This window comes from Medicago sativa, chromosome 8 (genome assembly GCF_051527215.1).
Source record: "Medicago sativa cultivar Bolivia chromosome 8, Bolivia_mono, whole genome shotgun sequence".
Lineage (NCBI taxonomy): Eukaryota > Viridiplantae > Streptophyta > Magnoliopsida > Fabales > Fabaceae > Medicago > Medicago sativa.
The window spans coordinates 59,470,929-59,495,954 of record NC_140756.1 but is presented as its reverse complement, the minus strand read 5'-3'; the positions used below and the strand labels follow the sequence as shown (position 1 = coordinate 59,495,954).

At 33.1% G+C, this 25,026-nt stretch overlaps 4 protein-coding genes and 1 pseudogene across 4 annotated transcripts; 3 read left to right on the top strand and 2 right to left on the bottom strand.

Moving 5' to 3' along the window:
• Nucleotides 1–770: 770 nt before the first annotated feature.
• On the bottom strand, nt 771–2,141 carry LOC146900044 (cytosolic sulfotransferase 12-like). The gene has a single exon (XM_085732355.1). It carries the CDS (start codon nt 2,029–2,031, stop codon nt 1,042–1,044), a length of 990 nt encoding a protein of 329 aa, XP_085588481.1. The 5' UTR covers nt 2,032–2,141; the 3' UTR covers nt 771–1,041.
• Nucleotides 2,142–5,731: 3,590 nt separating this feature from the next.
• Nucleotides 5,732–7,001, top strand: LOC146900043 (cytosolic sulfotransferase 12-like). Its single transcript, XM_085736323.1, has 2 exons — nt 5,732–6,177; nt 6,212–7,001. Exons 1-2 carry the CDS (start codon nt 5,793–5,795, stop codon nt 6,799–6,801), a joined length of 975 nt encoding a protein of 324 aa, XP_085592449.1. The 5' UTR covers nt 5,732–5,792; the 3' UTR covers nt 6,802–7,001.
• A 5,064-nt stretch (nt 7,002–12,065) lies between these two features.
• On the top strand, nt 12,066–13,107 carry LOC146900042 (cytosolic sulfotransferase 12 pseudogene; annotated as a pseudogene).
• Nucleotides 13,108–13,284: 177 nt separating this feature from the next.
• Nucleotides 13,285–18,316, bottom strand: LOC146900041 (Translin family protein). The gene is made up of 8 exons (XM_085738618.1): nt 18,196–18,316; nt 17,958–18,088; nt 15,476–15,555; nt 14,922–15,063; nt 14,694–14,843; nt 14,264–14,465; nt 13,673–13,774; nt 13,285–13,579 (listed from the first exon to the last, which is right to left on the bottom strand). The coding sequence occupies exons 1-7, from the start codon at nt 18,272–18,274 to the stop codon at nt 13,674–13,676; spliced, it is 885 nt and encodes a 294-aa protein (XP_085594744.1). The 5' UTR covers nt 18,275–18,316; the 3' UTR covers nt 13,285–13,579; nt 13,673.
• A 5,282-nt stretch (nt 18,317–23,598) lies between these two features.
• On the top strand, nt 23,599–25,026 carry LOC146900040 (uncharacterized). Its single transcript, XM_085736898.1, has one exon. It carries the CDS (start codon nt 24,292–24,294, stop codon nt 25,024–25,026), a length of 735 nt encoding a protein of 244 aa, XP_085593024.1. The 5' UTR covers nt 23,599–24,291.

The window sequence follows — 25,026 nt, the reverse complement described above, 5'->3', positions numbered from 1 at the left end:
GCCTTTTCCCAATCTATTAATCACGCTCAGAAAATATTTTGTACCCAATAAGATATTGAGCTAACTGCTTTGTGATTAAACGTTTGTTTTTCACAGCATTATATGGAAGAGAAGTTTCAAATGTCATTTATTCCTTTATGCAGAACACACCCAAAGGATACAATTAAATGCTCTTTTATACAGAGCTGATCCAAATTGATAATATCATAATCCAAACCCACCCTAACCATATACACATGTTTGGATTGAGCGCAAAACATGGGTGGGGTGGATGTAAAGTTGAAAAGTTCAGCTGCAGTTACACTAACCAAATACACGTTCGCAATATTTTAACGAAGTTTATTTTCGCTATATTCAACATTTCCGCATTCGTTATTGACATCTGGACTGAAATTCTGATTACCAAAACCCCTTCTTCCCAGTGAAAATAGTAGAGTTAAGACCCAAACAAAAGTGTTTGGTTTTATTTTATTCCAGTTTATCTTATGAAATATGAAATAAGCACTTGTATACATGTTTATGCAAATAGTTTATGTATATTCATAAGTTGTTTTCAACTTGTCAAAACAAAAAGCTTTCAACCTTTTGCAATAAGCTCTCTGAAATAGCTTTTGACTATACAGTAGCAGTTCTATCACATTCCCTTGTTGATTTACATACATGATAAATATTGACTAAATTGGTGCCTAATAATATTTACCCAATCACATTCTAAATCCCAGAAAAACAAGCAACATGCAGAAACAAATTTGCTACAGATTAGAAGCACATACATAACACCATGTTTTTTATTTGTAAAAGCAAATTCATTAAACAATACAAGAAATGCAACAATACATCATTAAAAGAGAGCCATGTCACACATACTTAAGGTAAAACAAATTAACAAAATATCAAAAACAAATTTTGGAAACTAAACAACGACACATAACTCAAATAAGCCACATCAAATAAGACTCGAGTTTAACTCAATAAACCCCCAAAATAGTGCAATTAATATAGAATCAATTGCTTATTCACTCCTTCAATGCAATCACTCATCTAAAAACTCAACCCATGTTTAGCCCATTTCTCTTCAGTGATTGTGTTCAACCGTTCAATCATTTCATCTGAGAGAAAATTTTTGCTATCTCCAACTTGGCCACAACGAAAGAAAATATTATTTTGTTCACCAGAAGGCAATTTCCCAGTCTTATTAGTCTCCAAGTTGCTCATCTTCTCAAAACTACACAAGTTTAATATATCACCAACCACACCTTTGGATTCTTCTTCTTTTGTAAATGGACACTCCAAAAACTTAGCAATCTTTTTCAAATAAAAACTAGGGTTCATTTTCATTTCTTCATATCTCAAAAACATAACTTTCTTTGATTTTTCCAAACTTTCCTTCCAATATCCTAATACATGCTCCCAAAAGGGCCCCATTGGACTCACTCCTCTACAAAAACTCTCGAATGCCTCTTCTAATGGAAGTGTTCCCCAACTATGTGGTCTTAACTTGTTCACAAAATGCAAAAGTGAAACAAAAGTGTCTTTTGGATCTCTACAAATATACACCACCTTACAAGTTGAGTCTTTGATAGATTTTGGCAATGATTCATAAGAAAGATGTGTAGAGAAGAGCCTTGGAGGGGATAACGAGTCTAGATCAGGAAGAATATCTTTTTTAAAGTAAAGGGTAAGTTCCAAGAAGGGAACAAGAACATGAGGGTTGTTAGTAAGCAAAGGATGATTGTTATCATGAATGTTTGGATATTTCTTGCGGTTGAGCAAGGCAAATGTTAATGCTTTGAGCCAAGTGGTACCTGATTTGGGAGTGGTAGCTACGATTATATCTGTATCATGGGCATGAAAGTGTTTTTGACAAGATAAAACTCCTTGAAGGTCTCTTGTGGTTTGCCAAAATCCTTGGTATTGGTGGACGTAGGGTGTAATCATCCCTTTCTCTAATGGCAAAGTTTGTATCAACTCTTTGCATTCTTGATCTATGTCATATTCTTCCAAGTATTTTGGCACAAGAGTGTTTGCCATGGTGTAGGTGGGTAGCCAAAGGCTTAATATGGAAATTGCTGAAGATAGATAGAAGGGTTTGATCTTGGTTGTTTGAGGCTATTGGCTTTTTTATATATTGAACATATCCAAACCTGTAAAGTGAGGGGTATCACTTTTTATAAATATTTTTTTCTAAATACACACACTTAACATCATTGAGTTTACTGTATTTAATAAGGAAAATGCTACATAAACATCCATTATTCACACATCCCATTGTACACCTCATGTATTAGGAATATTTTGGTAAATTCATTTCATAATCACATTTTCTCCTATTTTTGTGGGATCCAGGTTACCACATGTCAGAATTTTGTGTGGGGCCAAGGGGTGTATTGCCACATAAGGATGTATGTGGCACAACTCATTTAATAATATTATTTCTAAAGTACCAATTAAGTTAGCTTTTGTATTCAAAATCTAAGATCGGGAATACAAATTGTTACATTACAGTACTTGGATCGATGCAAAAGTTTTTCAAATTATTACTCCCTTCGTTTCAAAATGAGTGTCGTTTTAGCCAAAAAAAATGTTTCAAAATGAATGTCATTTTCAGTTTTCAATGCAATAATAACTTTTTCTTTTCAATTGTACTCTTCAATTAATACTATGTTACACAACTTCCAAAGTATTATTTTTTCTTTAATGAAAAACAAACCAATAGTTGATTAGGATAATTTGGTAAAATTGCTATGACATTTGACTACTTTATTTCATTCATTAATCTGTGTGCAATTGACTAAAGCGACACTTATCTTGAAACGGATGGAGTATCATATTTAGGCATTTAGTGTATATTTGCTATTGCGTGGGTTGGACAAAATTACCGTAGTTTTGTGGCTTTGTTGAAGCTATACAATTACAATTAGCAAATCATTGTGATAAGATCATGAATTCAATTATGCCCTCTAACAAATACTAATGACTAAAGTTGGTTATTTGACAAAATAAAACACTTAATTATCAATCTAAACTTGCACGGAAACAACGAGTCTTGTTACAGAATGTCATCGGAACACTTTTTAAATATTTTAAAATAAACAATTTATTCTTTAAAAAAGTTAAATATTTAAATTTCAAATATATCAAATACATTTTTTTCATAAATATTTATCATTTATTAAATACTTAAAAATTAAGCTAGCAATCCAAACCCACATGCACCACGTGCACTCACGTTTCCCAAACCCACATGCACCACGTGCACTCACGTTTCCAATTGTAGTAAAAGATTCTATATTTCTTGAGCAATAAAAAATAATCATGAATTAAAAAACAGAAAACAACAAAAAGGGTAAATGACAGAGAAAAGTGAAAAAACGTGAGGGAAGCAATCCAAAATTCATGCTAAATAAATTTATAGGTGTGTTATTTAAACAACTATTTGTGAGATAACTTTTGGGACAATTATAAATTTATAAAAAAAATAATATGTATTAACATGAAAACCAAAATAATAGAGAGATAAAGTAAAAAAAAATAAAAAATGCATCTCTCTTCCCCTTCTATTTTTTGTGAGCCATCACTGAAACCCTAGTTTCTTCTCCTTCATCTATCAAAAAAGGGTGATTTAATCACCCCTCTAACTCGTTTTTCTATTTACTTTTTATTGAAATAAGTTGATTTTCACGTCTATTTCGTTTTTTCTTTTGTGATTTCGTCGTCTTAGTGCGACGTTGTTTTGTTCGTTGTCTTTGTACGACGTTGTTTGTCTTTCTTGTTTCGTTCAGGTATTTGTTCGATTCAGATTGTCAGATCAGCTTCGATCAAGTGCAGATCAAATCAATGACTTTGGAGTTTTCAACGTTGCAGATCCGGATGCATGGGTACTCCGGAGACTTAATATAGTCATATGTGTATGCATTAGTACTTTGCCGTTTTATGCTATTAACATGGATGCTATGAGTTTGTTCACAGATTCATCATTTTTGTTTTAGCAAATTTTCATTGTTTCGATGTACTTTATCTGTTTGTCGTTTGTTTTTGTCAAAAAAAGGGAGATAAAGTAAAAACATAATGTAAGTATGAGAGAAAAAATTAAAAATTGTCAAAAAGTGATTGTACAAACCTTTGACAACACTAGAAATTACCCTAGTTTTGTGGCTTTGTTGAAGTTATCATATTTAGGCATTTAAACGTAGCAACAATAAACCTTTTCAAAACAGTGTCATTATCCCTCAAAAAAAAAAAAAGATAGTGTCATTGTTTAAATCGACCTCATCTTGACCTTTCAAATACTTCTAATATGGTAAATATTTTAGTTGTTCATTTCACACTTATTAAAAAAATTGTATAAATGAAAGAGAGAGAAAAATAGTTTTAAGCATAGTTTTAAAAACCGGACCAGTCATCAATCCGGTGAGAGTGTTGGGTCAATGGTTCATTGGTCAGACCAGTGGGTCACTGGTCGGACCGCATAAATGAATGTATATTAAAAATCTTAATTTTATGTAACTAAATAAGAAAGTAAACAGTTTAGTGGTGAACTAGTTGAATTTCTTTCCTACAAGTCCAAGGTTCGATTCTCATTGATTCTCTTCTTTCAATTTTTGAAGATTTGATTTTCTGCATGCGTGAATTAAGGCTGGCTAACATAATGACATTGAATTATATAGTCATACTTAAAGGCACAAGTTAACATTTTCCTTAATATATTGATGACATATAATTAATTGCAATGTTCTTCTATATAAATAACGTTTAATGCAGCTGTTTAATCCAATCGGGTTAGCTGGTTTTGGCCGGTTCAGAGCCGGTTCTATGAGGTCATCCCGGGTTGATTGCACAGCCGATCTGATGTGCTTACCGGACCGGTTGCAGGTTCGGTTTCCGGTTCGACCGGTTGGACCGGACGGTTCGGTCCGATTTTTAAAACATTGGTTTTAAGTACTCTTTTTAAGTATTAGTGCATTTACCATGATCATAAATGCAAAGTGGAATATATATTGAATAGAGAGTGATGAAAGTAAAATTAATTATAGTTCTAATTGAAAAAATAATAATTAATATTGTATTGAAAAGTAATTAGAGTTATTGAATGAATCTAAAAGATAAATTTTTGCTTCTAATAGTGACAGGAGGATGTATTTTTTTTTTACTTTAGGATTTGAAATGAGTAGGAGTAAACATTAAACACTAATGTCCTCGTGAGCTTAACTCAGTTGGTATAGACAATGCATAAAATATGCAAGCTCCGGGGTTCGAACCTCGGCCACCAACAAAAAAAATTTAGTGTTTAGTAAAGAGGGAATGTGATAGACTAACTTAATAGCTATTCACAAAGAGGGAATGTGATAGACTAACTTAAAGCTATTCGAATGTGATAGACTAACTTAAAGCTATTCACTATTTTTTTTTAGCAAAGAACGTGATTAGCGTATGCTGCATGTGAATATGGATTGTGCTAAACTTAACTTTTACTTTTGGTGTAATTGGTTTTTGTGTATGTTTGGATTGCTAACTAACTAATGTTTGTGAACTAAGTGATCCCCCACCGCCACCGTGCGTCCTTCATAGCCGCACCGCTATACTAACTATAGTATATAGTTTAAATATATTGAATTCAGTTTTGAAAAAATTGTGCACCGAACCAAGTAATATTGAGCACCTACAAACAAATGAATCATTCCCTTAATTGGGTGGGAACTATATTTATATGAATCAACTTCAAGGCATAGCCAACCAAAAGCAAACGTTTCTATTTCTATCCCTTCAATATTAAGCCTTGACTACCCACAACCATGGTAAAATCAAGTGATGAAAACTCTCTTGTAGCCAAATACTTGCAGAATGATGACTTAAGCCAAGAATGCAAGGAGTTGATTTCCACCTTGCCATTGGAAAAAGCCTGGATTTTAACCAAAACCCATCAATATCAAGGATTTTGGATAGCCACAAAAATTCTCCAAGGTGTTTTATCTTGTCAGAAGCACTTTCAAGCCCTAGATTCAGATATCATCTTAGTTACTGCTCCCAAATCAGGTACCACATGGCTCAAAGCATTGACTTTTGCTTTGCTAAACCGTAAGAAATATCCAAATATTGATCATAACCATCCCTTGCTCACTTCCAATCCTCATGCTCTTATTCCCTTCTTGGAGATTGACCTTTATAGTGACAAAGATTATGTTCCTGAATCCTGACCTTAACTCTTTATCTCCTCCAAGACTCTTCTCCACACACATTCCTTGTGTTTTGTTGCCAAAATCTGTGAAAGAGTCGACTTGCAAGGTTGTGTATCTGTGTAGAGATCCTAAAGACATGTTTGTTTCACTTCGGCATTTCTCAAACAAGGTAAGAGCACAAAGTAGAGGACCACTTCCATTAGAAGAGGCTTTTGAGAGTTTTTGTAGAGGAGTGAGTTCTTATGGACCCTTTTGGGAGCATGTATTAGGATACTGGAAGGAAAGCTTGGAAAGGCCAGAGAAGGTGATGTTTTTGAAATATGAAGAAATGAAAATGAAACCTAGTTTTCATTTGAAAAAGATTGCTGAGTTTTTGGGTTATCCATTCTCCAATGAAGAAGAATCCAAGGGCATGGTTGATGATATATTAAATTTGTGTAGTTTTGAGAAGTTGAGCAATTTGGAAGTCAACAAGACCGGAAGAATATCATCTGGTGTTGAAAGCAAAGCTTTTTTTCGTTGTGGCCAAGTCGGAGATTGGAAAAACGTTCTCACAACTGAAATGATTGATCAATTAAACACTATCACCAAAAATAAATTGGCTAAACATGGGTTAAGTTTTTAGATTTTTGAGATGTTTATTTCAAGCTTAGGAATAACATTCCTCAGAATAAATGGAAAGCAAATGAGTATACTCGTATTTACTCTCCATAAGGATGTTAAGTGAGTCTTGAATGTACACATTACTTATTTATAACTTTTAACATTGGTACTTAATAAACATTCAATTTCTTCAATCTTATAATAAACTTGGGAAATATTTTGATATATGAAATCACTTATAAGGTCCAATAAGTGTGCAAAGCAATGAACAGCTTTAAGGTGTTTGTTTCAAGCCTAGGAAACACATTCCTCGTAATAAATGGAAGAGAAATGAACAACTTTAGGAACAATTTTATCTCTGATACTCATAGAATGTTTTTACTTTATCTCTCTATTACTTTGATTTTCGTGTCAATATCTATATTTCTTTGTAAATTTATGGTCTCATAAATTATGATACAAATGGTTGTTCAAATAACACACGTCTAAATGGAAAGCAAATAACGTCAACAAGACCGAAAGAGTAGTGATGTAGTATCTTTATACATGTCATAAATCTATATATATGTTAGTATAGTATAGGATCGTTTCCACAGGGAGTTACGTTAATCATAAGCATTTTCACAATAGTTCACATTAAGGGTTTGGATATAAATTGTTTGTTTGTAAAACTATATTCCTACATGACATAAAAATAAAAACGAGAGAAGATCGAACTATTTCGCTTGCGGTATAAGATAACAACCAAGCATAACAGCAGCAATCTCTCGATCGATTAACAGACTCTAGCTTTATAACCAATATTATCACAATCATTTCTACTACATCCTTCGTGTCCAAAGTGATATCCTTATTTATAAGTTAGCGTTTAAACATTCGTGTCCAAATCCCTTAAACGATAACAAAGTCGATCGGATAACTTAATCGACCATGTCCAGCCTGATTAAGTATCCGAAAGCATTAAGTTCTTGATTTAAAAGTAATTATCAAAGGTTTACAAACTTGTCAAGAGTGATATAACTTAAGATAGATTGTTATTATAGTTCTAGATTCAAGAGTTTGTGTCCAAATCATCTTGAATCTCTTTGAAAGCATTAAACACAATAATAACAACAATATTGAATCATTAAGCTAGAACCTTATATATTAAAAGATCAAAAGATTACATAATAGCTTGTTTAGTTACCTCAATACTACAAAAGTAGATAATAGCTACACATAGACATGTAAACTATGCAAGGAATGAAGGAAAGATGAAGATTCCATGTCAAGATCCTTCGTGTCCAAAGTGATCTTGAGTTGAATCTACTCCTCAACAACTTGCTTTGTGTTTCTCTCTTGAAATAGCTCTAACCTCTCTCTTAGAATGTATGAAAATATCTTAATAAAATAGTGAATGACCTAAAAGAGAGGTAAGAATGTTATTTATATGGGCTGTGTTTTTGTACCTACGCTAATAGCGTAATTCACGCCAATAGCGTGGTATGTCGGCCTATAATCTGGCCAATTGGAGTGTGCCACGTTGGTCTTGCCCTGCTTCTACGCTCCAGATACGCTAATGGCGTGGCTCTCTGGAGCATTTACGCTAATAGAGTATCTTACGCTAATAGCGTAGTTCTTCATAACTAACTTCTGCTTCTACGTTCCAGGTACGCTATTAGCGTACCTCTCTGGACTGAATACGCTAATAGCGTATCTCACGCTAATAGCGTGTATCTTCACATCTGCCCAGAATCACGCCCCAGGTACGCTATTGGCGTATCTCTCTGGAGTTTGGCATCCCTTGATCACGCTAATAGCGTATCACACACTAATAGCGTAGCTTCCTTGAACTTTGACGTTTCTTGCTCCTTGCTTATATTTTCCTGCACAAAAAGGGTAGAATAAGGCTCAAAAGCATAAATGACATATTTGCATAATAAATGGAGTTTTCCATGAAGAATCTTGCAAAACAAGTCACTAAAATGCCTAAACTACCATATGAAATATATCACTTTTGAACACTTATCAAGTAGCAACATGTGTTGAAAATAAAGCTTTTTTTTGTCGTGGCCAAGTCGGAGATTGGAAAAACGTTCTCACAACTGAAATGATTGAGCAATTAAACACTATCACCGAAAATAAATTGGCTAAACATGGGTTGAGTTTTTAGATTTTTGAGGTGTTTGTTTCAAGCCTAGGAACAACATTCCTCATAAAAAATGGAAGAGAAATGAACAACTTTAATAACAATTTTTATCTCTCATACTCATATTATGGTTTTACTTTCTCTGATCTCTATTACTTTGATTTTCGTGTCAATATCTATATTTCTTTGTAAATTTATGATTGTCTCATAAGTTATGATACAAATGGTTGTCCAAATAACACACGTCTAAATGGAAAGCAAATGACAATACTCATATGAACTCTCCATATGGGTGCTAAATGAGTCTTCTATATACATATTATTTATTTGTAATTTTTAACGTTAATACTTAATAAACATTTAATTTCTTCAATCTTATAAGAAACATGGGAATAATTTTGATATATAAAATCTCCCATAAGGTCCAATGAGTCTGCAAAAATAATATTCTTCTAATGGTTATTATTCATGATCCACCGTAAACCACTTCTAAAGGTGGTCCTAGCTAGAATCAGCCGTGTACTTCAGTTACACATAATAACACTATAAAATAAAAGCTTAAATAATTTTTCGTTCTCTAAAGATTTTCTTCCATTTTTAGTCCTCTAAAATTTTCAATCACCATTTTTTATGTCTACTTTTAAGTCAAATTATGGTAGGTTCATATTTTGTAATGAAAATTTTCAGCAATGTTTAGAATCTTATAAGAATCTCTCCTAAAAAAATAGATTTTTTAAACAGAACGTGAATTAAATATGAATTGTTTATGTTTTTCACGCTTAAAAAATCATTTTTAATTCATACTTTATTAAAATAATCTAATTTTTTTGGTAGAGATTCTTATAACATTTTAAGCATCCTTGAAAATTTTCATTTAAAAATATGAAAGATACACGTGAGTTGACTTAAAAATAGAAACTAAAAGTGGTGATTGAAAACTTTTAGGAAAAAGTGGAAAAAAAAAATAGGGGACAAACGAAATAAAAGTTTGATATGGCTAATCCATGGTATTTTGGTATTTTTGCGGTGTTTGGAAGCAAAAATAAAAGTGAGAACATAATTTTCTTCGGGTATGTTTCTAGTGTATTTCATGCATCGGAAGCACATGATAAAACGGTCTAGAGCATCCAAATGTGTCGCTTATCAATGCTCTATATCTCACCTTCATTTATGGCGTCTATCAAGCAATCTTCATTTAACGGGCTATCCTCGAGAAAACAGTTTAACTACTAAGACTTTTGTGAGTTTGAAGGGGAATGGAGGGGATCGGGGGTTTAAAAAAAAGAAATGAACAAGTGGAAGAAATAGATGACATTGAGAGAGAAAAGCTTTGGCCGTTCATTTTTCTTCATGATATAAAATCCTCCTCATTTGAAGAACTCAAAAATTATATTTGAGGAGGGTTTTGGAGGTTTAAATGAATTTTTCAAATTTAATCTATGTAGTTATTATATTCTTAAAATTAAAAATATATTAATCATAAGCATTAATTTATCATTCTCTAAAAAATTACTTTTTCAAAAAATGTAAAAGATTTTACCATTTTCCCCTATATTTTCAAGCCTTCAAAGTCTTTCCTTCCTCACCCCTCCCGTACAAAGCCTAAAGGTCAAACATTTCTCCTATGGTTTTCCCATTTTCAAAAGCACGTATACTATACTATAGTATCTACATTTGTTGTGTTTACGCAAAGGGAAATGTTAACCAGTGCTCCGGGGGCTCTGGTTAAGGGTCAAATATAGTAGTATTTTGCATTGAAAGTTGTGCGGTCATTGCATTAAAAGCATAAAAAATGTCTTTTTGAATTAAAGTTTCCACTTTTGGCTTCCTTAACCAGTGCCCCAGGGGCACTGGTTAACATGACCCTTAGGCAAAATATAAAATTCCTTCAAACCGGTCAAATACTCACGTGTGTTGCATGACAGTCTAACACAATATTTATCCATATTTGAGTATATGTATAATGAACAAGATGAACTAAGAGATCATTCAATCAATTTTTTCATAATAATTTGTTAGTTCTGAACTATTTTCCATTCTAGCTACTTCAACCATGTTATCTTTTCAGCTGCTATTTTTTTCTATCAAACAGAAAGAAGAAAGAAATTAAGTGACAAAAAAGAAAATGAACAAGTAGCAATGGCTAGGGTATTGATATGTCATACTCAACCCTAAAAATAAATCTATGACATGTAGAAGACTAGATCTAAACCTTAAATTTTTTGATCGGATCGTACTTAAACTTTATAAAGTCTAGTTCGATCCAACATGTTTCCAACTCCAATGAGTGGGTTGGAGAAGGTGAGTAGCACATCGTGCATGTGAATATGAATTGCTAACTTAACTTTCACTTTTCGTCTAATTGGTTTTTGTGTAACTTTGGATTGCTGTTCTTTTTTTGGGCAGATTGGTTTGAGTAGCTGTTGTTGCGTTTTATCGAGATGGCAGGTCGGAGCATCGCTCTTGGAGCCGTTGTGGTATTAAATTTTGTTTGTCTGTCATTCAGTGGTGGTGGTTTAAATTTGGTATGATGTTTGAGTAGGGAGAGGCTTTTGTTTGTTTAGTTATCTTTTTTTTTTTGAAGGATTTTGTTTAGTTATCTTTTGGTTAGTGCATTTGTTATCAGGTGTTTGGTTTGTTGTTGGTTCCTGATGCTACTTGTATTGTTTTGCTTGTTTCTCTTCCTGTACCTATTTTCTCACACAAGTATTGGTGTGTTTGGTATCACGTTCCAACTCACAATTGCGATTCCCAATGCATGATTTGTCGTGACTTTAGTGAAGCTGGGAATTGTAGAGTTAGAGAAAACGTGGTTTTGCCCTCTCCCACCGTGGGCCCAAACACATACATACCTTGTACTTGTGTTGTTTCTTTTCAATAAAATTGTCTTTGCTCTTCCAAAAAAAAAAAAAAAATATATTTGATTCGTTTGTAGAAAAACATGTACATCAAACCAAGTATTATGAGGCATTCCTAAAGGGTCTTTCCCTTTTTATGAGGCATTCCTTTATTTAGAACCAAACTAATAGCACTTTAATTGTGGGGTCAACTTTTGTAACCAAAAAAAAAAAACTTAAAGATGTGCACCGTAGTCAACCAGAAGCAAACATTTATATTTCTAGCCTTCCAATCGTAAGCCTTGACTACCCACCTACGCCATGTCAAAATTAAGTGATGAAAACTCTCTCGTGGTCAAATACTTGCTAGATGAGGACTTAGGACAAGAATGCAATGAGTTGATACCCACCTTGCCACTAGAAGAAGACTGGATTACAACCCACATCCATCAATATCAAGGATTTCGGATTGCCACAATGATTCTCCAAGGTACTTGACAACAATTGCTTTTTTGACATTCAATAGTTCCTAGAAACACATGTAAAAGATTAAAATACACCAAGCGGCAGTTAACTACCGCTGGCTTATAACTAGAAAACCGGCAGCAGTTAACTGCCGATGGGTTTTTTAGTCTTACATATGTTTCTAGGAACAATTGAATGTCAAAAAAGCAATTGTCAATGTACTTTATCTTGACAGAAACACTTTCAAGCCCTTGATACAGATATCCTATTAGTTACTACTCCTAAATCAGGTACCACTTGGCTCAAAGCATTGACGTTTGCATTGTTAAACCTTAACAAATATCCAAATATTGATCATAACAACAACCATCCTTTGCTCACTTCCAACCCTCATGATCTTGTTACGTTTTTGGAGATTAACCTTTATTTTGACAAAGATTTGTTCCTAACTCAATTCATTATCCCTTCTCCACACACATTCTTCATCTTTTGTTGCCAAAATCTGTGAAAGAGTCAACTTGCAAGGTAGTGTACATGTGTTGAGATCCTAATGACATTTTCACTTCGCTATGGCATTTCTCAAACTTGGTAAAACCACAAAGTATACGAACACTTTCAATAGAAGAGTCATTTGAGAAATTTTGTAGAGGGGTGTGCTTGTTTGGACCGTTTTGGGAGCATGTATTAGGATATTGGAAGGAAAGTTTGGAAAAGGCCAGAGAAGGTTATGTTTTTGAAATATGAAGAAGTGAAAATGAAGCCTAGTTTTTATTTGAAAAAGATTGCTGAGTTTTTGGGTTGTGGATTCTCTATTGAAGAAGAATCCAACGGCGTGGTTGATCATTTACTAAACTTGTGTAGTTTTCATTGTAAACATTGGAATGATTTAGATATATGAAATTGGACCGTCATAATATACTTTTTTCACAAGTACAGAAATCAACTGTAAGATCCAATGAGGCCGAAAAAAATTATATTCGTCTAATGGTCATCATGAACCACCATAAACCACTTCTAAAGGTGGTCCTAGCTAGAATCAGCCTTGTACTTCAGTTACACAAAATAACACTAAAATAATGTTTGATATGGCTGATCCCCTTAAAACTGTCTCTACATCTCAAAACAAGGCTTGGGCATACCTACATTATCGTCTGATTAAAAAACAAAAACAAAATATTCCTATGGTAGCATAGTTATATTTTTATGCCAAAGTGTCTTTAGTCTCAAAGGAGACTAGTACATGCTTAACAACATTTAAGTGAAATGTTCAAAGTTTAAAATAAAATGATAACCATACATGTCATCTTCACGAAGAATCACTGTAAATATCACTCATCTACATAAATTTCACTTTCTTTCCAATTGATGACCTGTACAAGATAAAAAAAATCTATTCATTTATTTGAAAGGAAGAAGTAGTAATAGAGTTTTAAAGTAAAATCAAACTGAGAATAATGAAATACCTCATAGTTCAATATCTGGAACTCCCACTAAGAAAGAACTCGGATCATTTGATCCCAGAAGTGGTATATACTCTGATCCTCTCACATGAACACTAAAGCAAGCTACACAAACAACATCTATTATCAAGATTTGGTGCAAAAACTGTATATATGTTAGACAGTATTCTCTCTGATCACTTCACTTTCTATTAGGTGGGAAGAGGAAAAATTGTTATTCCATATTGAGTTTTTTATACAAATCCAATCTCATTAATATCAACATTTCTATTAATTTTGCACAAGGTTTTATCAGGAAAATAAGAGAAATAAGTACAATAAGATAATAAATAGTCAAGGGTATTATAGAAAAAAGTCACAATTCCATCAGAAGCAACAAAATTTACTGGTTGTCTTGGTATGTGCAAAATACCCTTAAAACAACAAATAAGAAGGAACAGATGGAGTATCATTATATTCAATGAAAGACAATATATGTTTTTCCCATCAGTCACTAGACTATCCTATACATACCTCAATTAAGATATTGAGGTGTGTCAATTTTAGATAGAAAAATTAGTATTACAAACAGAAAGTTGAAAGCCGATATATTACCATTCTCTATTTTCATGACACTTTGGAGCATGGTTTCCATCTTTGTTTTCATATCAGAACTGTCATCCATATGTGGCACGACAAGCGTAAGCTCCCTATATATATCACGTGCAAAGCTGCATATTTTCTCAGCAAATTCAAGTTCACCATCTGATATCCTACCAATAGCCAAACGCATCAGCTCTCCGGTCAAGTCTGCAAGCTGTAATATTGAGAATAGGAGGAAAAGCATAATTATTAAGTTGAACGCTTGTTTCGTCTTAATAAAGAGATTACCAAAGGAAAAATAAAAGCAAACAGAATTATAGAGATCGTCACAACAAATCAAGCACTTATGAATCCATTGAAATGGCCCTTGTTAAATGTTATATCTACTGCTCAACGACGTGAATAGAACGCTAAGATAACAATAAAAGGGGGAAAGAAATACCCCTAATAGATAGTCAAGGATGTTTATCTGCAGAGGCTGAAGAGAAGGATCACTAAGCGGTAATAATGTATTATTTATCTCATCAAGCTTCAAAAGAGTTCCGTTTTTACAGAAACTGCAGAAAGTAGCTGCTTCGACATACTCCTGTATCTGCAAACACCCACAACAAGTATATCAGATAAAATGTATTTGATCTTAAACAATAAAACGAAGTAACTGAAAGTATACCCCGGGTGAGTAGGCTCGTCTTAGCTTCCAAAAATCAGTTCCCTGCAATTCTTTGACTAGTCGAGAGACGTGCTGGTTTGTCACAGCAACTAAATCCTTTTCTGCTTTCTCAAGTACTTCATCTTTGTTGTATTTACTCATCCTTGTTAAAAATATTAGAAAATAGCATGCCGGTAAGACCAAGAAGATAATGATCACATGTAACAGTATATCATTAAACATTGGGAGTAATACTTGGAATCATATTTCACTCTTTATTATGGAAAAAGAATTCATTAAGATAGCAAGGTCTTCTGACTCATTTCATTTTCATATTCAAAAGGGAGAGGGGTAGGGGGAGAGGGAGGACAAGTTTAAATTCTGAATGCGAGGGAAATTAAAGAACAAATAAAGCATGGAAGACAAACTAATTCATGCAAAGACCATGGAAAGTGTAATTGATAAATATTCAGCTGATCCAAGTAAGCACACTAAGCAGTTACAGATCCAACAACAGACACACACACACACACACTCAAGCATGAAGAGCGTAAGATGTAAAAGTGGTAGGTAACCTGTGCACTTGAAATATGACCTTTTTGCTATTCATTGTTATATCTCGACTTGCTTTGACCACTCTTTCCCGTTTATCATTCTACAAATACAGGTTAACAAAGTCTCAAAATAACAGCCAATAGCATCGAATGGTATGAGGCCGTATTGTAAAGGGAATGACTATACAGGATATTCATTGCTTACCCAATATCAATATACTTCAAAGCATTCAATTTTAAATTATTGCAAAGTCAGTTTCGAAATATTATCAGTGAATCAAATTTGTTATATGAAGGGGTAGTATGCAGTATGTTTCAAATCATTCTGCTATAAAATCTTAGATGATTAACGAATCCACTACTGTCATAAAGTAGAACAATGCAGTAAAATAAAATTCGAGGGGAGAGGGAGAGGGAGATTCTCTTAGATAAAGCCTTCCACTTCATTATACTAGTCCTTTAGTACGGACAAAGTGGCAAACGGACAAAAGCTGACAGAAGGAACAATCATTTACGGCCAAAAATTTTAAGATCTCAGTATTCCCATTCCATATACACTAATCAACAGTTAACCATCTTTCAATTTTTCCCGAGTTACCCTGATCAACAACCAAAAGGCATGTCAAAATAGACACCATGCATCTGAGTTACACCTCCGAAGTCAAGAGATCTAGTGCTTTCTCTAATGGGTTCCAGATTCTTCCTTTGTTCGGATTTCAGTCAATTCCTAACAAATTAAGGGCAACCCGGTGCACTAAAGCTCCCGCATACGCAGGGTCTGGGAAGGGGTCCCACCATTTGGTGTATTGTACGCAGTCTTACCCTGTTTTTTACACAAGAGGCTGTTTCCAGGTCAATCCTAACAAATTAATAGGGGAATATCTCGAGGCAACATGCATGTGAGCTGTCAAAACGGGCGGCCCGGCCCGTTTAGGGCCGGACCTAACGGGCTTCGGGCTTTATCGGGCCAGGCCAAAAATCCCGGTTGAAAAACGGGCTCAAAATATACTACCCGAGCCCGGCCCTACACTGGCCGGCCCGTATTAAAAATTACATTTTTTTTAATAAAAAAAGTATTATAAAATACTCCTAATAATTTTTTATAAATAATATTTTTAATATGTTTAAATAATGCCTAGCACAAAAATAAACTGTAAAGATTTTCGTACAAACGTCGTAAACTAAAACGGCGAGGAAAGCAATTTTAAATAAATTAGATACTCCCTCCGGTCACATTTATAAGCAAATATTCCTTTTTCAAGTTCATTGAATAATTGATGTATTTGGATAATAATGAAGTCTAGATACATTGGTTATTTAATAAATGTGAAAAAGTAAAAGTTGCTTATAAATGTGACCAGAGGGAGTACGTTATAGTTATAGATAATTATACATTCGATCTTTTTTTTTTTTGACAGAAGTATATATTCGATCTTTAAAATTATAAATAACGAAACGAGTAAATATAATTTTATATTACATTTATATTTGTGTTAATTCATTGAATTTTCACTTTTACTTTTTACTTTGATAATCAACTAAGTAAAGAATTATTTGAAAAATATATATAATTTATAGGATTTTTTTTGTTATGCGGGCTACCCGCGGCCCGTTCGGGATAGCCCTAACGGGTACCGGGCTTTTTAGGGCCGGGCTAAAAAGCCCTATTAAAATTCGGGCTCAAAATTTAAGGCCCAAGCCCTATGATTAATCGGGCTAAACGGGCCGGCCCATACGGGACGGCCCGTTTTGATAGCTCTTGACAGTGACACGAGCATCAGCATATCTTCTAAATAACTGTACATTATAGAGGAAAAGGTACGTCTAATCATCTATGCATAACTTTTACCTTGCTAAAATAGCTTCTTACTTAAGCGTCAGAGTATTCATTGCAAGTACCCCATGTGCTCTCCGAATGTAGTAAAATATCAGTTATTGTGGCATTATAGCTTAGTAGAATATTAACAAACCACTATGGTTCCACAACACACAATTTAGTACAAAGGGCCTGTTTGGATTAACTTAATTGAGCTTATCTGCTGGCATAAGTTTTGTCACTGTTTGGGGGAGCTTATGAAAACAAGTTGTGACATTGTTTATAAGCTATTATCAACTTATTTTCATAAATTCCCCAAAGCAGCTTATAAAAACAACTTATAACTTATACAAAAATAATGTAACTTTATTTTAACTTATGCAAATAAGTTGTTTGTCCAAATATGGCCATAGTGATGTCAGATATCACCTCTTGCGACACTAAATCATAACAAAAACCTAAATAGACTCTTAGCTAAAAGGGAAAAACCTAAATGAGAATAACCATTTCTCAAAACCTTACCACTCCCACGCCCCCCAAATGAAAAATAGTAATAAAAATCAAATCTTTAGGCATTAAAACAATAACCCATGAGCTAACTTCTTCACTCATTTACAAAATGAACTCACATTCATGCAATGGATATTAAAAGCTAGAAAAATTAAAATTGAAGATAAGAAACATTACAAGGTTATTGAGATATTCAGTATATTTGGTAAAAGGTTCCTTCATAGCAGAATCTGTGGCAGTTGCAGTGTCAGTAGCAATGGACATTGTTTTTGGTCTCTTTGATGTGTTCTGGAAGTTGGTTCCTGTAACTGTTGAAAACCCAAAATCAAAAAATAATAAGTATTAATTAATGTAACGAAATCGAGAGAGAGAGAGAGGGGGGGGGGGGGGGGGGGGGCGAGAGAGGGTTACTTACTTTGATGGAGACGTTGAGTTTTTTCAGAAGCCATGAAAAGAGAAAGTCTGTGAAGTGAAGATGAAAAGGAACGCAACATCTGTTCAGTTCCTCCTAGGACACCTAAACCCCTGGTTTAAAACCCAATAATTAATTAAAAATAAAAAATTATGAAATATTTTTTAAAATTTTAAAGAGAACTCTAATTATTAGAAATTTTAAAGATCTCTAATTATTGGTACTCTCTTCAATTTAAGCTATAAACTAAGTAAATATTAAAAATAATTCATCAAGTGTGCAAAGTTCATCAATTTTGTCCTTGTTATTAAAAATATTAAATTGAAATATTTGTATATATTCAAGGGATTAAATCGACATATTTCATCAATTGTACAAGTGACCTTTAGTTTGTTAAGGATTGCTTTGAATGTTTCATCCCATGATGTGTCCAGTAGAAGAAGTTTGTTTGATTGGTTTGATGCGTCTAATTAGAGTTATGAACTTAGTTTTTATAACAAAGACTACAGGTTTAGTAACCAAACAATATGGTGCTCGCTTAGTGGGTTTGAGAAAAAAATCATTATGTCACACTCACATGTCCCAACAATCGTCTAGTCTTTCATAAATTAAGACGTTCCACTACCTAAAGTTCAATCACATATCAGTTGAGATCGACTAACGTGATACTTCATTCATATTTTATCACAAGTCGTTTTGACATATTCACACATATCATGAAATGTAGTTAAGTTGTCCTCGTGAACTTAACTCGATCAGTTAGGACATTGCATTATTATGTAGGAGTCAAGGTTCAAACCGCGGACACTCAACTTATTCATCTTAAGATATGATGTTATAACCACTAAGCTACTTAACAAAACAAAATTAGTTGAGCTTGTATTGCAAAGAGAAATTATGAGTGATTTTATAAGATGATCCCTTAATGAGATATGAAAAAATGAGATAAAAAAATGGAAAGAAGAGAGAGTAATAAATATGATAGAAAAAAACATTAATAATATATTGGCATTGTAAAACAACTCGTGATAAAACCATTTTTTTTCAAATGATTTATCATAAAATAGAGAATTGAGTAGTTATTTTTATTTGTAAACAAATGTCCCACTAGAGATGTGGAACCCATGATAAGAATGTGCTTCATTGCCTTAGAGATTGTGCTCCATCGAAGGAAGTTTGGCAACAAATTTGTAGTGTTAATCATACATATTTCTTTAGTGTCACAACCCTGAAAACATGGTTACAAACTATGTCTAAAGGACCTTTTGGTAACATGTTTGCAATTTTTATTTGGTGGATATGGCACTTCAGAAATAACCATATGCTTGGTGACAAGCAATAGAAATTTCGAAATGTCATTCAGTTTATAGACATCATGCATACTGGCCTAATTTCTGTTAACATTCGCTCCTTTGAGCACCACATTAATCGTAACATTGTTAAGTGGACCTCACCTCAAGATGGATGCGTTAAGTTGAATATTGATGGAGACGTTGAGTTTTTTCAGAAGCCATGAAAAGAGAAAGTCTGTGAAGTGAAGATGAAAAGGAACGCAACATCTGTTCAGTTCCTCCTAGGACACCTAAACCCCTGGTTTAAAACCCAATAATTAATTAAAAATAAAAAATTATGAAATATTTTTTAAAATTTTAAAGAGAACTCTAATTATTAGAAATTTTAAAGATCTCTAATTATTGGTACTCTCTTCAATTTAAGCTATAAACTAAGTAAATATTAAAAATAATTCATCAAGTGTGCAAAGTTCATCAATTTTGTCCTTGTTATTAAAAATATTAAATTGAAATATTTGTATATATTCAAGGGATTAAATCGACATATTTCATCAATTGTACAAGTGACCTTTAGTTTGTTAAGGATTGCTTTGAATGTTTCATCCCATGATGTGTCCAGTAGAAGAAGTTTGTTTGATTGGTTTGATGCGTCTAATTAGAGTTATGAACTTAGTTTTTATAACAAAGACTACAGGTTTAGTAACCAAACAATATGGTGCTCGCTTAGTGGGTTTGAGAAAAAAATCATTATGTCACACTCACATGTCCCAACAATCGTCTAGTCTTTCATAAATTAAGACGTTCCACTACCTAAAGTTCAATCACATATCAGTTGAGATCGACTAACGTGATACTTCATTCATATTTTATCACAAGTCGTTTTGACATATTCACACATATCATGAAATGTAGTTAAGTTGTCCTCGTGAACTTAACTCGATCAGTTAGGACATTGCATTATTATGTAGGAGTCAAGGTTCAAACCGCGGACACTCAACTTATTCATCTTAAGATATGATGTTATAACCACTAAGCTACTTAACAAAACAAAATTAGTTGAGCTTGTATTGCAAAGAGAAATTATGAGTGATTTTATAAGATGATCCCTTAATGAGATATGAAAAAATGAGATAAAAAAATGGAAAGAAGAGAGAGTAATAAATATGATAGAAAAAAACATTAATAATATATTGGCATTGTAAAACAACTCGTGATAAAACCATTTTTTTTCAAATGATTTATCATAAAATAGAGAATTGAGTAGTTATTTTTATTTGTAAACAAATGTCCCACTAGAGATGTGGAACCCATGATAAGAATGTGCTTCATTGCCTTAGAGATTGTGCTCCATCGAAGGAAGTTTGGCAACAAATTTGTAGTGTTAATCATACATATTTCTTTAGTGTCACAACCCTGAAAACATGGTTACAAACTATGTCTAAAGGACCTTTTGGTAACATGTTTGCAATTTTTATTTGGTGGATATGGCACTTCAGAAATAACCATATGCTTGGTGACAAGCAATAGAAATTTCGAAATGTCATTCAGTTTATAGACATCATGCATACTGGCCTAATTTCTGTTAACATTCGCTCCTTTGAGCACCACATTAATCGTAACATTGTTAAGTGGACCTCACCTCAAGATGGATGCGTTAAGTTGAATATTGATGGAAGTTGTGGTGCTTCTGGTGACATTGGCTCTAGAGGTTTACTTCGTGAGAACAAGGGTGATTAGATAGCTGGTTTCTCTTCTGATGAGGGGCAGGGGATGCACTTTTTTCCGAGCTCTTTGGTGTTTATCATAGTTTGAAGTTGATAATAAGAAACTCTATTCAACAGGTTATTTGCAAGATAGATTCTTTAGAAGTCATCCGCCTTCTTCAACATCCAGACCGCTCGCATATGTATGCATACGCTTCTTTGTTGGTGAAGATCTTTGGTTTAATGCAGCATATTTCTAACACTTCTTTCCAACATGTGCTTAGAGAGGAAAACTATTGCGCATATTTTTTGTCCAAGCTCGACCGCTCTTCAAGGTTAGGTGTGACATATTGGCAGACTCCTCCTTCAGGGTTGAAGTCAGCGTTGAGGAAATCAATATAAAAATATATGTATCATAAGTCATGCATTCAACTTCTTAAAAGTTAAAATATTATATTTTCCAGTTCAAAGTTACTTTTTTTTAGCTCTACCACTTCTTTTCCTTTGTCATTCTAAAAAAAGGAAAAGGAAAAAGAAAACACATTCAGAGCCAAAATGACTATTACCCTAACCTTTACATATAATATGCAATATTCTGTCAATTAAGTTAAGATAATTTTAAGAGTAAAATACACTACCCTCCCTTTAAAGATGCTTGAATTACACTCCCTTTCTCTCTTATGTACATACAATCCTCTCGCTTGAAAAGTAAAATTTATATTCCCCTTCCTTATACGATGCTTGAATTACAACCACATCCCTTAATAATTAAATATGCACTACACTTTAATCTATTTTAACATAAATAAATATGGCTTAATAGGTCATTTGGTCCCCTGAATAATTATCAGTTTTCATTTTGATCCCATAGCTAATAAAACTCATGTTTCGATCCCTCAATTTCACCTCTGTCGGTCAAATAAATCCATGGGTGTTAACTTTAACCCCAAATGTCTATGGTGGACCAACATTGTGGATAGTCCACCGTAGACCTTATTCTTTTTTTCAATTTTAACCCTTTGATTATTTTTTAAGAAAGATGACCATTAGATCATGCAAGTCTATTGTATCTTCTAATGAACCATCAATACTTTATTTTATTTTTATTTTTTTTCAATTTCTTCATCTTCTTCCCTCAATTTCTTCATCATCTTCGACATCATGTTCAACAACATTCATAAAAAAATCCAGAAAAACAAACAACATAAATTAAACTCTCCTCCATCATTATCAACTCAAACCTAAAATCATTCTTTCCACCATAATCATCCTCCTCTTCTCAATTCTAAATTAGTAATCACAGTCCACTACAATTTCCCTTTCATAACCAACAATATTTTTTTTCATTTGGCTTACTCTTCCATTTCCTTCAAAACCTTTCCAACTCCAAAAGATCGTTTCAACATTCAATTTAATTCTCAATTTGTTCTCATTCTCCATTTGTTGCATAAAAACAAAATAATCACTTATTTTAACTGTTAAACTCTCAATAATCACTTATTTCATAACTTGTAACAAACCCAAATTTAGAAAACAACAAACCCCACTATTCCAAAAACTGTATAAAACCCAGAATCCGAAAATTAGGAATTTAAGATTCAAATTTTTCCCTTTTAAAATCGAAATCCATTGCTGCCGTATTGTTTTTCCTTCAATCAAAATCCGAAAATTAGGGATTTAAGATTTGTTTTTTCCTTCAATTGTTGTCGTGCTTTCTTCTCTCAATTGCAGATTCGAATCCCAACAGCAAAGAAAAAAAATCGAATTCCAGATTTGTACCATTCAATTCTTTCATTTGTCTTCTTCAGCGAATCAAAGCAAAAAACGAAGAAGAATGAAGAGTCTTCTTCAGCGAATCAAAGCAAAAAAAGAAGAAGAATGAAGAGAAAGAGAAAGAAACCTTCAGATCTGAGAATTAATATATATTAATATTTTTATAATATATATTAATTTTGAACCACCATTTAAGAAAAATTAATTCATTTCTTTATAATTTAAATGTCAATGATAATAAAATTTAAATATTTTGCTATTAATTTTATAATTTAGGGTATAAAATTAACTTTTAAATAACCATGTTTTATTGTCTTTAGTAATTTTCACATATTTTATAATAGGGTTTAAAACTACATGTTAATGAAATTGTGAATAAAAAATAGCGAAAAAAAAAAGTATTCAATTTTTTATTATATTAAAATAGGCCCACATTACGATTTTTTTCCGAAGTGTGTTAGATTATTATTATTTTGCTAGATTATTAGAAATAAAAAAATATTGAGAAAGTAAAGTGTAGATTTTAATGTAAAAGGAGAGGAGAATGTAATTCAAGCTTCTTTCACTCGAAAAGAGCGAAAAGTTTTATAATGTGTTTTGACTTTTGAATAAGAGAGAAGTAAAGTGTGTTATAATAAATTATATAGACATAATTATTATAGTTGAAATATAGACATAATTATTATAGTTGAAATATCTATCCAAATTGTCAACTTACAATAGTAAGTGATAATTACCTATTACCTAGGTAAATGTCAAATTAGAATAGTGAAACAAATAATTTCACACATGTAATAGTGGTAAATTTAGTAGTATAAATACCACACTTTGGTTCATGTAAAAATACACCATTTTTGAGAAATCAAAATATATCATCCTACTTCTTTTTCTCTTGATTATAAAGTAGTAACTTATATCATCTTATTAGTTCACTAATATCATAAAATAAGTATTTAAATATCTAAATCTTTAACACGTTATCAGCACGATCGTTTCTACCGGAAGTTTACACTACTGCTAGATATAATCATGTCAAATGTTAAGCACCAATTCAAAATTTTAAACATAACTGGAGACAACTACATAACTTGGAACAACAACTTAATTGAGTATCTTGCATGTGAGGGACTCGACAAGATTCTTGAGGGAGACGATTTGGGAGATGTCCCAGAGGAATTGGCAAAGAAAAAATCAAAAGTAAATCGTATAATCAAGCACCACATTGATGATGATTACAAACAGAGTATTCGAATGCAAAAGATCCCAAGATTTTATGGGACAAAATTAAGGCAAGATTTGGGCATCAGAAGAAAGTCTTATTGCCCTCATTAATGGATCAATGGAACAAATTAAGGTTCCAAGATTATAAAACTGTTGTTGCATATAACTCTGCTATGCATCAAATTATTGCACAATTAGAATTTTGTGGCAAAACTATAACTGAAAAGGAAAAGTTGGAGAAAACATTCTCAACTTTCCATGCATCTCAAGTGATATTGCAACAACAATATAGAATGAGGGAATTTACTGAATACTCTGATTTGGTTACAGCTCTTCTAGTGGCTGAACAAAATAATGAGCTGCTCATTAAAAACCACCAGTTGCGTCCTACAGGAACAATGACATATCCTGAAATAAACGCCACAACTTTTAATCAAGGGCGTGGTGGTTATAATCGCCAAAGAGGACGTGGTGGCTATTCTCGTTTTGGTGGTCGTGGTCGAGGCAGAAGTCATGGTCGAAACCATTTTCGTGGTGGAGGCCGTGGAAGAGGTTATATGAATTATAGGCCTCTCAAATATGACCAAACCAACAAGAATCATCAAGGTAAAGGTAAAAACATACAGGAAGGTCCCTCTAGAAATCATGATGATCGTTGTTATAGATGCGGAAAGAAAGGTCATTGGTCTAAAGCATGTAGGACACCAGAGTACCTGTGTAAAAGATACAAAGAATCTGTTGAAGGAACGGAAAAGGAGGTTAATTTTAATGAAATTGAACCCAATAATGATACTACCTGTCTTGAGGCTGCTGATTTCATAGGAAAAGATATTAATATGGATTAA

Coding starts and splice junctions, on each gene's coding strand:
- LOC146900044 (XM_085732355.1), bottom strand. CDS start 2,031: ATGGCAAACACTCTTGTGCCAAAATACTTGGAAGAATATGACATAGAT.
- LOC146900041 (XM_085738618.1), bottom strand. CDS start 18,274: ATGTTGCGTTCCTTTTCATCTTCACTTCACAGACTTTCTCTTTTCATG. Junction 15,556..17,957: donor CTGAATATCTCAATAACCTT/GTAATGTTTCTT, acceptor CTGTATTTGTAG/AATGATAAACGGGAAAGAGT. Junction 13,775..14,263: donor TGTCATGAAAATAGAGAATG/GTAATATATCGG, acceptor TTGTTTGTGTAG/CTTGCTTTAGTGTTCATGTG.
- LOC146900043 (XM_085736323.1), top strand. CDS start 5,793: ATGGTAAAATCAAGTGATGAAAACTCTCTTGTAGCCAAATACTTGCAG. Junction 6,178..6,211: donor CCTTTATAGTGACAAAGATT/ATGTTCCTGAAT, acceptor ACTCTTTATCTC/CTCCAAGACTCTTCTCCACA.
- LOC146900040 (XM_085736898.1), top strand. CDS start 24,292: ATGGATCAATGGAACAAATTAAGGTTCCAAGATTATAAAACTGTTGTT.